Source organism: Solanum verrucosum, unplaced genomic scaffold (genome assembly GCF_900185275.1).
Source record: "Solanum verrucosum unplaced genomic scaffold, falcon-dt-bn FXZP01000261.1, whole genome shotgun sequence".
NCBI classification, from domain to species: domain Eukaryota; kingdom Viridiplantae; phylum Streptophyta; class Magnoliopsida; order Solanales; family Solanaceae; genus Solanum; species Solanum verrucosum.
Window position 1 is genome coordinate 8,359,558 of NW_026019969.1, and position 13,465 is coordinate 8,373,022.

Below are 13,465 nucleotides of genomic sequence, written 5' to 3' on the forward strand. Positions count from 1 at the left end.
TTGAACTTGATAAATAAGTGATACAGTTAACAATTTCAATAATGCTGATATATATAAGTGATACAATTAACAATTTCAATTTGGTGGAGACTCACTATTGGAACTGATCAAACACAATAATGTTAAATCTAACACAACATGTTCTACTTGGAAATAAAAAAGACGAATAAAGTCACTGAGCTTCCGTGGGAAAAGAATGTTTTAAAATCCAACTCAGGATATCTAGTGAATCTCTATACAAAAACCATATTGCCTTTCCAATAATCTTGTTTTAGTAGTAGAAAAATTCGACTACGATCAATACCCAATGATGTGTATCTAGATACATTACACATATATCAACAACAAATAAAAGATCAATTGTGTAAGGGTAAACTACAATAGTTACTCTGATTTCAACTGCAATTGTGTAAGTATAAGCAAATTCAGATTCATGGGTTCAACCTTTTGAGATTTTTATATTGAACTCATTATATTTTAAAGCTATGTCTATTATTTATTACAATTTTTATACATCAATATATGCTCTACATCAAAAGTTAGGAGTTCAATAAAAACCGAAGCAACTATGGTACATCCTCCCTAACAAGAAGTATATACATATTCTGGCCACAAAAAATAACCTAAAAAGGACCAAAGTGCACATAAGAACTTGACGGAAAGAATCATTTTTTATCTAGGAGATTTCTCGTAGCATGGAGTGGATGGACAAGATTACTAGTCCAACGTGTCTAACGCTTGTTCTCATGTTATTTCCACTAATTCTTTCACACAAGTTGTTGGTTAACTTCACTATTCTAAAACATGATAACCTGACGGAAAGAATCATTGTTTGCCCTTTGTTTTTTTTTATTCTTGAATTTTCACAATGGCGCTTCAGCTTCAGCTGCAATCAACTGTGACAAATGGAGTCTTTCAGAACCCTTCTGCAATTAGACCTTTCAGGAATGGAAAAAAAGTTTCTTTTAAAGCACAAGCCACTCCTACAAGAACCCAGGTACACTCTCTGCTGTCAAATCCCATTCTTGATTCTTGATTTTTAAATATTTTTTTTATAATAAATTTGAAGAATGAATCTTGTTGGCTGTTGCAGAGGATAATGGAGGGAATTGCAGTAAGTGGAGAGGTTGGTGGCGCTGGTGGTGCATACTCATATAGTGCATTGAAAAGATTGGACCAGCTATTGTCTAAAATTTGCTCTGCTTCAGCAGGTATATTCAAACAGATACTCACTCCCTTTCAATTTGTTTGCTTGGTTTTGACTTAACATGAAGTGTAAGAAAGTAAAGAATATTTTTGAATATTGTGATCTTAAACTAAATATATTTAGAATGTACCAAAAGAAAATGAACTTTCTTATTGAATGGACAGGAAAGGAAAGTAAGAGAAATAAATTCAAACAAACAGACTACATTTGTGTCCATTACTTGGGCTGTTATAACTATATAGTCTATTTGTTGATAGGGTATTCCTGCACCAAGAATTGATATTCAAAGAACTACACTTGTTCTTACTTGTTATAACTATACTTATTCCATAGTCTATTTGTCTTTAATTTCTTATTTGTAGTTGTTGAAGAACCCCAGAAAGTTGTTTCCTCTGTCCCCGGATCATTCAAAGATTCTGAGCATGTTGGAAATTCGGAGGAGATGTTTGATGTCATCGTTTGTGGAGGTACTTTGGGAATCTTCATTGCCACAGCATTAAGTTCCAAAGGTCTTCGAGTTGGAGTTGTGGAAAAGAATGTTTTAAAAGGGGTATTATATTAAACTCCCCTGCCTTAGTGGGATTCAGTTTTGCTATTCAGAAGTAGTCATCTGCTTAGGAGTCCAATAATGCTTGACTTCTGGGAAATTGATGAACAGAGGGAGCAAGAGTGGAACATATCAAGGAAAGAGCTACTGGAACTTGTTGAAGTTGGCGTTTTAACTGAAGATGACATTGAAGAGGCTACTGCTGCCAGTTTCAACCCTGTATGTTCTTTATCCTAGAATTCGTTCTATATGCCAATGAAGAGTCTTTTATCATCGTCCTGATCCTGAAAGCAATGGTTGCCTTAATTAGTCTTTACTCTTTACAAATAACAAGATCATTTTATAGGTGTTTGAACTGCTCTTGCTTTGTGAATAACTGTGTACCTTGATATTGTCTTAAAATAACACTAAGTCTTGGGCATAAAGTAACCCGAATTCTGGTAATAATGACTTTTCCTATCCGGTGTCTACCTACCACTACTTGTTTGGAAGGCTGATAGAGAACAAATTTTCTTTCTTTTGGCGAATGGACTTGGGATGAGGATATATTGAGCAAAAGAGGCAAAGTTAAACATCTCACCGATAATGTTGCCCAAGTATATAATTTTGAAATGACTTCTGGGATCTGCCTCCTGCTAAGGGTCCTCTACTGTTTTCTAACGCATCGTTACTTTTTCTCTTTGATTTCTGAGTCACTTTGCAGAATAGATGTGGATTTGAAGGGAAGGGAGACATTTGGGTCCAGAGCATTCTCAATCTTGGTGTTTCGTAAGTCTGTTTTCCATACCTTGTCCCCTCTGGAATCTGGGTGCAGCCAAAGTTCATAACTTTAAGTTTTTTGTGTTTGCTACTATAAGAACGTCAAAATCCCTCTTCTTCTTTTTTCTGTTTGGAAACACAATGAGTTATGCAGCTATATTGTTGTCATGGGGGTGCATCCTTCAATATCCAACTATCCAAAACTCTTGAAAGATGTAATAAATACTATTCTTTCACTGAGCAGAAGCAGGATCAGAACAAACTGCTAATTAAGAAGCGAAAAAGGCAGGCCGTACACACAAGAACCTGATAGCATCATACTGATGAAAGCAACCAATTAGGTTTAATTAGCATAATGTTTTGAACCTCAATGGTGGAAAACCACAGATATAGCCTTTTTCTAAAGATATGTAGGCAGTGTATAAGCAAATGTATCAACATAATAGGTCCTGCCTTGCTTAGGTTTCCCACCTCACTTCCCATATTAGGGTCTAAATGGAAGAAAATGGATGGTGATGATTTATTTAACCGACCCCAACTAGCTTGGGCTTACAGAATAGTAATCAATATTATTGTTGTTTTCCATACTCTCCATGCTATGGAAAAGTCAGTTATGTTCAACTATCAATGAAGTGAAGTACTTCTATGCTGCATCTGAACATTATTCAAGTTTTAAATAATTATAGTTTAGGTGGTATTTCACTAACATATATTTTTATTAACTTTTTAAAAGAACGTGGTTCAAGAACTTATTTGTTGCTTATAATTTCTTTGTTTTTGTGAAACCCAGCTCTAAGTCTTAATGTTCTTTTATACTATCTGTTCGCAGGCCAGTAAAGCTTGTGGAGATTGTGAAAGACCGTTTTGATTCCCTTGGAGGTGTCACGTTTGAAGGTTACAGCGTCTCTAACATATCCGTGTATCAGGATGCAGCAGTATGCTTACTTACTCATAAATGTGGCTATTTAAGGATGCACTTTATCACTTAGGCAGCATCCTAGGTTAGGCTAGAAAGCAATGAATTTCTTTATTTGATTTTTAATTTGGGCATTGGCTTTTCCTTTGATTGACTTTATGCTTAACCTCAAATGACCTTTGTTCAATTTGGCCAACCTAACAATGACGAGAATGAGGTTGAAAGGACTGAAATCCTAAACACAATTACACAATATTTCAAATAACAAAATCACAAAAATCTTGAATTCTTCGTAGAGAAAAACTTGGAAGTAGTACTAAAGTCACAAAAGGTTATAAAGATGATCTGAGGGGCGGGATGATATTTGGGTTTCTTTCACTGAAAAGGGTTTTGCTTACCATCAAAAGAATACTGTCAATTATCTTTTTGCTATAATTGAATTCATAGTAGATGAGTAAAGTTCATCCAGATATTGCTTGTAATTTTCTTTTTACAGGTCTTGCAACTAAAGGAGGGAAAGACTTTATTCTCACGTCTTATCATTGATGCAATGGGGAATTTTTCTCCTATTGTAAAGCAGGTGCAGAATCTTTTCTTAAAGCATACAACTATTAACGGTCTCTTTCTGTGAAAAAATGATTTTGGTATCATGCGATGTAAAGGTCAGGAGAGGTAGGTCCCATTTAAGGGCTGGTTATATTACATCACAATGATAGTTGGGTTGGAAGATAGTAATTAAAGATCTCTCTTGTTACATCACTTAATTCCCCCAAAAATATCATGCATCCAAGGATTACTTGGACCTCGTAATCCTTACTCCAACACTTTTGATATAAGTCTTCTCTATTTCACTAACTTAATTCCTCTTTGGATTATTTTATTAGTCCATTTCCTAATATCTTAAACTGGCTCTTATGATTGAAAATTGCTTTAGATTAGATGTGGAAGGAAGCCAGATGGTATGTGCCTTGTGGTTGGAACTTGCTGCCGTGGTTTTAAGGAGAACTCTACAAGTGATGTCATATTTAGCAGTGCTACCGCAAAGGAAGTTGGCCAGTCACTAGTCCAATATTTCTGGGAGGTAAAACGATTTCTTGGAAAGCATGAATTGAATGGCTAAGATGCTTTAAGAAAATCATGCACATCATAGTCTAGAAAACTTTTGTGCTTAGCCAATAACAACATTCCCATGATTATTAGGCATTTCCTGCTGGCTCGGGTCCCATAGACCGAACCACTTATATGTTCACTTATGTTGATCCTCAACCCGGATCTCCACAGCTGGAAGAGTTACTAGAAGATTACTGGGATTTGATGCCCAAGTATCAGGTAACCTTTGGAGTATGCTATTTAGGGCTTATGTTTGGCATACTTCTGTTTTCCCTATTTTCTTCTGGGAGCTGTATCTTGTCTTTGCTCCTTGCTATTGATCTTATTTGGAGGTCCCTGAAAGATCTGAAGCCAGTTAAAAACATCTGCCAAGGGACTCATGTTATTGCTTTTGTTGTTCGGGTTAACTTTGTAGGTCCGGTGCTTTAGATTATTAACAGCAACTGCTATCTTGTTGTATAAAATTGTCATTTCTCCTAAGTAATCTATTCAATCTCTAATTTCTTCCATTTTAATTTATAGGGCGTGTCTTTCGACGATCTGGAAATCTTGAGGATAATATTTGGCATTTTCCCAACATATAGAGACAGGTAATCATTAACTTTAAGGTTTGTGCTTAGATCTTGATTTATATTCATCAGATGCTATTGTTGTTTCACTTGCCACCTAACTTCATTGTTTTTTTCCATGGATAATTGAATAACTGAAGCATCCTTAAATATATATATAACACCTTGCATTTGATACATGACTTTTTGTATATTATAAGTCGAGTTATTATCAAAAACTTCTCATTTTTCTTTTTACTATTTCTGATAATTCTGTCCCTTTCATTTTGATGACAGTCCATTGCCAGCAGCATTTGATCGTATTTTACAGGTATTTCATCAACCCCTTTAAAGGCATGAATCATTGCAGTTACATATCAATAGAATACATGAGTTTGAATGTCTACAGTTTGGGGATGCTAGTGGCATACAGTCACCGGTTTCTTTTGGTGGTTTTGGGAGCTTGACTAGGCACCTGGGGAGATTGACAACTGGTAAAAGTTCATCTGATTTCCATCTATAACATCTTGCCTATACATGAAACCTTCTTTCAAGAAGAAAAGACTAATGACGTATATGTTAACCAGCTTAGCTCTCTTAGTTATTTGACTATATTAATTAAAAATGTGTTAGATTTTTTTAAATGGACGTAAATATTAGGCTCCCGCTAATAGAAAATTAAGATTGCAGACTTCTATTAATGTTGCTTAATTCTAATCATTACATCCTTTAATTGTTATCTTGCCTTCCCCTCCTCGACTTTGACCTGCAAATGAGCTTGTGCGGAGCTATTTTCCCACTTGGAAAAAAATGTGGCTTCTGGTGCACTGATTATTTTTGGTCTTTTACTTTGGGGACAAGGTATATATGAGGCACTTGAAGGCAATTTTCTAGACTCTAAAAGTTTGTCAATGTTGAATCCTTACATGGTGAGTTTTCAGCTGTTACATTGGCACTTGAATAACTCAACTATCACCACACTTATGTATTATGTTCTGCAGCCGAACTTGAGCTCTTCCTGGCTATTTCAAAGGGCAATGTCAGCAAAGAAACAGTCCAACGTTCCACCAGATTTTATCAATGAACTTCTTTTTGCCAATTTCATAAGTATGCAGGTACGTCATCATCATCTTATAAGGAGTTCAAATGCCTTTACATTTTCAGTATAGGATTTTGAGTTCTTTACTCTTTTCTTGTTGTCATCTACTTGCAGAAACTAGGGGATCCTGTCTTGAGACCTTTTCTTCAGGTGAACTATCTTATTGTGGTATATAGTTTCTGTATCTAGTCTAGAACTAATATCCTTTCATCTTAATTGATATAGGATGTTATACAGTTTGGGCCTCTTGTGAAAACACTAGGCCTCATAACGTTAACGAGACCTCAGATTATTCCATCAATATTCAAGCAGGTAAATATGTGGCTGCCTTTTTTATCACTCAATTTTGCACCCCGCATCAAGGAGCAAGGAATTGCTCCTTTTCTTCTATTGTAAATATCATATCCTTAAAAATGTCAATTTTTGGGGAATTTGCACAAATAGCTTCTTTTTTTTAGTGCACTATTTAAATTATGTTTCCGTTAGTCCAATGAGCTAAATCTGGGCAAAAAAGAAAGACGACACCAACTAGTTTCAAAGGAAAATTTTAGCCCACTATGCTTACAGAATACAATTTAAAGAGTAGCCTCAAAAGAAAACTTTTAATGGCCTGACTAGGAGTTCTAGCTTTTAAGTCTAATGCAACAGCCACCATCTTATGCATTGGAGTTAAAAGAAAGACAATATTTCATTTCTCTGTTTTTAGGCTCCTGAGAAGTACTGTTACATTTCACAAAAAAAACTATAGAACTTAACCAGCGGTGAACTTCCTTCTAGTTACTGCCTTTGAGTATCATAACCTCTGAACCTCACAGTTGCGAAAGACGTAGAATTCTGTCATCCAAAAGATCAATACGAGTCACTTCATTCTGAAAATTGTACAATTCTAATATTTCTAGATGTGTAAATAACATTGGGTTGCATATTAGTGAGGAAAACTAAACACCAGATGATTTTTCAGGTCGGAATTCCTGTGCTTCTTGAATGGTTTGGACATTTTATCATGCTGGGATACTATACATTTCTCTCTACCTTCCTCGACCCTACTATTAGGTATTAAGCTTTCGTAATACATAGTTCCAGTTCTTGTGTGATATTTGACAGTAAGCAATTTGATTTCCAATTGCATTGTAACTAGCCACCACCTGACATTTATCATTCTATGTTAGGCCATTGATAGAATCATTTCCAGCCAAGATGAGATACGAATGGAAACGCGGACTTGAAGCTTGGCAATATGGAGCTGGTTTAGACTACAAACTGAGTCCCTCTGAAGCTCACGAGACAGCTAAAAGATCAGATCCTAGTAAAGAAATTTTTAGTACTGACAGCCTAAAATGAAATTTCCTAGTACATTATTTGCAGCAGTAAAGAGTATCAATGTATATCAGTATATGCTATAAATAACCAGCTGCAGTAGCCAGTGATTCAATTCTCACATTACCTTTATTACAGTAAATACCATCATTTTTTTTTTTGCCTACTTGTTTACTGAGTTTTGTTGTGTTTTTTGAATTATTTGTTCTTAACACTTTTTGGAATGCTGTATTCTTCTTGTAGACACGTAATTTTTGACCGAACCTAAAATTTTATACCATTTTTAGAGCTGAAATATTTTTATAAATATAAATTAAATATTTTGACTTTTATCTTATTTTATTAAGCTTATTTTTAAAAGATTTGAAAACAACAGAAATAGAATCACTTTTTTTTTAAGGTAAGTTTTATTTTCAATTGTTTAAAAAAGAATGAAAGATTACAAAAAAAAAAATCTATATTATTTTTAAAATTAAGTTTTTATAAATAAGCTAGTATTTATTTAATTATTTTTTTTAGCTATTTGACTTTTTCTAATTAGTTTTTTATATAGTTAATTATTATTCTCTTAAAATTAAAACTAAAAGTAAAGATAACCTAAATAATATATGCCCCAAAAAAAGAAAAAGAAAGTGCAACATATCAAAGAGCGATGACACTAATTATCAGTGACCTCCTACATAACATATGCGAGCCTTACGTGGACGATTTGGTAGTCTTTTCAAAAGAAAGAACCGACCACATCGAAAATTTACGCAAACCTCCCATACCCCACCACTCCCATATACTCGCCCCTATACTACTATATTCCCACAAAAACTATCAGCAACTAACAGACCCCTATACATACACGACTAAAATTAAATTTAAAAAAAACCCAAAAAAAGAGACCCACACCCCCACGTATCTAAGAAAGAAAACGTTTCCTATATATGTACCACCATCATAATCATAAAAGATACGGAAGAAGAGTGCACACAAAAAAAAAAAAGCAATACACTTTAAGCCAGAAAGATTTTTGTTTGTGGATTCAAGTTCGTGGCTCCTTAAAGTTAATTATAATTAACTTTGAAAATCAGTAGATTATAGCGGTTTCTTTTGTTGGAATTAAGTTTTACGAAAAGGTAATTCTAATTCCTTATATAGTTCAATGAAATAATTGTTCTGAATTCGATTATGATGTTATGAAGTCCTTAAAATTACATGTATTGTTATATGCCACTATTTTATGACGCATATCATATTGTTGATTGCATGAATTGCTACTGTTTAAATTTGCTCATCGAATTATTTTTACACCTGACGTTAATTTAATCAACTAATTTGATCCAAAGATGGTTGTTGTTTACTCCTAGTTTTATTCCAACATGTTTATGTACATTTATTTGATGGTACAAATTGACAACTTCGTTTATGACTTTAATTTAATTACATGTAAATTGGTTAGAGATTCTGTATTAGTTATCATTTAGAGTTTCTGGAGTTTAATAAATAAATAATATTGCCATACTTATGGAGACAATTAATTATTAGAATAATTTTTATCGTATCCGAAATATTAAAAATGGAGGAGATGAACATTAGTTCATTTGAGTGAGTCATTAATTCATCAACGTGAGATAGTTCTTTTATTAGTAATTTCACACTATCATCATTTGGTGAAGAAAAATGATTATATCACTACGTATATTATTTTTCTCTCGATTAGTTTAAAGGAAAAATTAATTAAAAAATAATATATAGAATTAAAAAGAAAACGTGAGCAGAGAAAAATATAATAATAAAAGAAAATAGTGCAGAATAGAAAGATGAAGATAATAAAATAAAAAAAGAGAGGAATAGATCATTAAAAAGAAAGTAAGAATAAAAAAATAAAATAAATAAACATGTATTATAAAAAGCAAAAACAGAAGAAACAAAAGATGAAAAGTGATAAAAAGTAATAATAATTAAAAAAAAATAAAGAAAAGGTAAAATAAAAAAGGGGAAAACAAAACTTAACCAAAAACTATTTAAATGAAAAAAGAAGAGAAACCTTTTGTTAGACAAAAACAAAAAAAAAAAAAAAAAAAAAAAGGGTAAGAAGAAGAAGAAACAAAATGTTAAAAAAAATAAAAAATATAAAAATAAAAACTACAAAAAAATAACGTGCAAGAAATAGAATAAAAAAGAAAAGAAATTTCCAAGAAATTGGTCTTAACCTCTTTAATATTTTCTTTTTCTAAAATTAATCCTAAATCCCATAGAAGTTTACCTCCTATTATAATTCAAATATCTACTCCCACTAAAACGACAATATTAAAATTTCTCGGATTTTAAAAAATCTAAATAAGACAGTTACAATAAATCAGTGAGGGTGGGATATAGGTAAATGTATAGCTAATAAGTACTATATCCAAAAACTAAGTCAGGTCAGGATATAAGTCAATGAAGCGATCGTGCTAGAACCACGAGACTCGAGGGGTGCCTTATACCTTCCCCTTGGTCAATAGAATTTCTTATCCAGATTTTTAGTTCGCAGACTATTAAAAATTAGAGTCAACTTCCTTTTGATTAGGGGTAAAAATTAGGTGACTTGGAACACCAAAACTCAATTCCAAGTGGCGACTCTGAAATAAAATAATCCCTTTTCGAAACGTCACTTTAATTGAAGAAACTCTATTTTTCAAACACTTCGTTTGGGAAAAATAGGGGTGTGACACTTCTCATTAATTTCACTCATCTCAGAAAGTTATGTACCTTTATTTTGTAATATAACAGTCTCTCAACTAATAATGGTCATTATCTAAAAAAAAATGCCACCTAACTATTGTTATTTCAGTCTCAGGTCACTCAAATAATTTAAACTATATTTTTGATAGATTATTAATTTTAGATTAAATTAGTTGAGTTATTTTGTAGATGAAATGGAAATAGTTAGGTGCTTTTGTAAGTGAATGGAAATAATTGGGTGATTTTCTGTTACAAATAAACTCAAAGTACTGAACTCTTTGAGATACTTATCATTAATGGAGCTAATTTTTGTGTCATAAAATAAAATTAAGTGAATATGTTTGACAAAATACCTATATTAATAATTATTTTTATAATGAATATGTCAAATCAAACTGTGATGAGTAGAAGTAAACAGAAATAGGAAGAAACAACTCTCAAATTTAAACACCATAAATTAATGTGGCACAACCTTGTTTGACCCCATCTTATTTTACTCCTCACTTTCTCTTTTACATGTAATTTTTTTAAAAATATTTTGAAAGAAAGAAAATTAAATGTAAAGGTAAAGGACAACTATAATAATATTTACAAGTCTCCTCTTGAACATTCCAGAAAATTAAACTCTCCAGAAACTTGTAGACCATTCACAGGAGAACTATCCTTTGCCTTTTGCTTCAACATCTATATAAACTCCAACTCTCCGATTCCACTAATCATCATAACAAAAATACAATTCTCATTCACATTCTTAAGCTGCTCTACTTACCATCATCAAATCAGAAAAAAAAAATGGCAAAATCAAATGTTGGTGTTATGAGTTTTCTTGTCTTAGCAACGATTCTAGCCATTCTTCCATCAAAAACCCAAGCTTTAATGCCATACACACGCCCATTCTTCGACTTAATGTTCCCACAAGAAGACCCATTTAAGATTCTTGAACAAAACCCACTTACAAGTATTGATCAATCAATGGCCTTATTAGCTCGTTCAGATTGGAAAGAAACATCGAAAGAACACATAATATCACTTGACATTCCTGGGATGAAAAAGGAAGATATCAAGATCGAGGTTGAAGAAAACAGAGTATTGAGAATTAGCGGAGAGAGAAAAACAGAGATGGAGAATATTGAAGGTGAGAAATGGCATAGAGTTGAGAGAACTTCTGGAAAGTTCTGGAGACAGTTTAAGCTTCCAAGGAATGTTGATTTGGAACATATTAAAGCTAATTTAGAAAATGGGGTGTTGAAGATTACTGTACCAAAATTGGCTGAAGAAGAGAAGAAACAGAGTAAAGTGATTAGTATTTATGAAGAAGTAAATGGTGCTGGTGGTGAAGATATTAAAGCTACAATGTGATTATTTTTCATAATCATCATGTGTTTTTGTTTTAATCATGTTGGTTGTTTTGAGTTACTCTTGAGGTTGGGTTAATTGACGTTCTGTAATTAAGCTTACGGAGATGAAGATTATGATAATATAATTGTAAGAGTCTCTGCTTGTCTTATCAATTATGTGACATGTTTTAATATTTGTTCGTTTATCAAAAAACATAGTCTTAATTGGTTGGTATTTTGGGTATGAACTTGGAGTAAAATGTTAAAAACATAATTTAATTTAACTTTAGTTCAATACCTAAATTATTGAAGTATTAGTTACCTATCGGAAATATAACTATTAGTATTAGTTGCAGATCTAAAATATAACTATTATATGTTTGATGTTGGTATGTAGTGATGTTCAAGGTTTAATTTGGATCGATTAAAATTAAATTAATTTAATTGCTTTTTAAATTTTTAAAATTAAATGAAATGAAAGAAGTGATCGTTAATTTAGTTATTAGTTAATAACCATGAACGACCCTATTGGTATGTCCAATACTCTATGTTTTATTTTAAAAAAATGTCATAATATCTAACACCATGCATTTTTTTTTAAGCGTAATATTTTATGAATATATAATTATTCAAAATTGCTGTAATATATATATATATATATATATATATATATATATATATATAATATTATTAAAAATTATTAAAAATTGATAACATTATAATAAGTTAGAGTCATAATTATTCAAAATTGATAACATTATAATAAGTTAAAAAGTTATTCTTATATAAAGTTTTAAGTATGGTAAAAAATGTCATGTATGAAAATTTCTTTTTAATAAATTAATGTATTTTTAAGAAATAAGATTATAATTAATTGTGCTTAATGAGCTATCTTGACTAGGGGAGAGAGGGGATTTGAGGTGATGCCTATAACAATAATAATAATAATTGAGTGATATTTATACTTGGCATAATACATATATTAAATCCTAAACTTGACTTCAAATTTTACTTTGACCTTCAACTTTCATAGTGCACAAACATGCATTTTAATTATTCAACTTTTTAATAAATAAACACGCGAGTCCTAGTTGACAAAACGCGTGATGTGCACTTATTTTGCGCGCGTTAAGAGTAATTTTTGAGGCCCAAAACAGTAAAAAAATACTGAAATCACAACTCTACCCTTAATGAATCCCTTTTTTATACTATTCTTTATATTTCCAAATCAAAATCTCATTTCTTCCTCCTCTTTCAAACCAAGATTTTTTCCTCTCTTTAGAACAATTTGTACTCATATTTAGTGCAAATGACATCTATAATTTTTTGTCATTGTGGAAAAAGAGCTATAATGAAGATTTATTGGTCTGCAAACAATTCAGATCGTTTGTTTCTTGGATGTGAAGATGGTTGGGTATGGTTCCATTTAAGACATCTTTTTTTTTGTTTAAATTTTAGTTCTCAAGATTCAATTTTGATAGCGAATTTGTTCTTCTTAAACAGATGCAAGTTTTTTAGGTGGTTGAACTTGATTATACTGAACACGCTAGAATTGCTATTTCGGGATTACAAAAAAGGATTAAAAAACATGATGAAGAAAAGGAAAAGATTAGGAGGAATTAATTTTGATTCTTGTATATAAATTAAAATTAATTATGATTATTTTTTATTTTTAAAATCGACGTGTAAAATATTTAATTAGTTGACAGCCATTGAGTGGCTCACTAATACACGTTGGAGCGTTTGCATTTCACGCTCTTTGACTGCAAAACTCGCCTGTTTATTTATTTAAAAGTTAGATAGTTAAAATGTCTGTTTGTGCACTATGAAAATTAGAGATCAAAATTAAAATTTAAAGCTAAGTTTAGAGTCCAATATATATATTATGCCTTTATACTTTAATAAAATAAAAA

At 31.9% G+C, this 13,465-nt stretch overlaps 2 protein-coding genes across 2 annotated transcripts; both read left to right on the plus strand.

Annotated features, from left to right (window-relative positions):
* The first annotated feature begins 838 nt into the window (after nucleotides 1-838).
* LOC125816865 (uncharacterized) lies at nucleotides 839-7,544 on the plus strand. Its single transcript, XM_049496512.1, has 18 exons — nucleotides 839-997; nucleotides 1,094-1,211; nucleotides 1,570-1,757; nucleotides 1,866-1,973; nucleotides 2,458-2,522; nucleotides 3,343-3,448; nucleotides 3,926-4,009; nucleotides 4,364-4,510; nucleotides 4,630-4,758; nucleotides 5,062-5,129; nucleotides 5,385-5,418; nucleotides 5,497-5,581; nucleotides 5,949-6,016; nucleotides 6,089-6,202; nucleotides 6,301-6,336; nucleotides 6,412-6,498; nucleotides 7,148-7,239; nucleotides 7,356-7,544. The coding sequence occupies exons 1-18, from the start codon at nucleotides 869-871 to the stop codon at nucleotides 7,525-7,527; spliced, it is 1,830 nt and encodes a 609-aa protein (XP_049352469.1). The 5' UTR covers nucleotides 839-868; the 3' UTR covers nucleotides 7,528-7,544.
* Nucleotides 7,545-10,992: 3,448 nt separating this feature from the next.
* Nucleotides 10,993-11,601, plus strand: LOC125815722 (22.7 kDa class IV heat shock protein-like). Its single transcript, XM_049495266.1, has one exon. The coding sequence runs from the start codon at nucleotides 11,008-11,010 to the stop codon at nucleotides 11,572-11,574; it is 567 nt and encodes a 188-aa protein (XP_049351223.1). The 5' UTR covers nucleotides 10,993-11,007; the 3' UTR covers nucleotides 11,575-11,601.
* The last annotated feature ends 1,864 nt before the right edge of the window (nucleotides 11,602-13,465 follow it).

Coding starts and splice junctions, on each gene's coding strand:
- LOC125816865 (XM_049496512.1), top strand. CDS start 869: ATGGCGCTTCAGCTTCAGCTGCAATCAACTGTGACAAATGGAGTCTTT. Junction 1,758..1,865: donor AAAAGAATGTTTTAAAAGGG/GTATTATATTAA, acceptor ATTGATGAACAG/AGGGAGCAAGAGTGGAACAT. Junction 5,582..5,948: donor CCTGGGGAGATTGACAACTG/GTAAAAGTTCAT, acceptor TTTGGGGACAAG/GTATATATGAGGCACTTGAA.
- LOC125815722 (XM_049495266.1), top strand. CDS start 11,008: ATGGCAAAATCAAATGTTGGTGTTATGAGTTTTCTTGTCTTAGCAACG.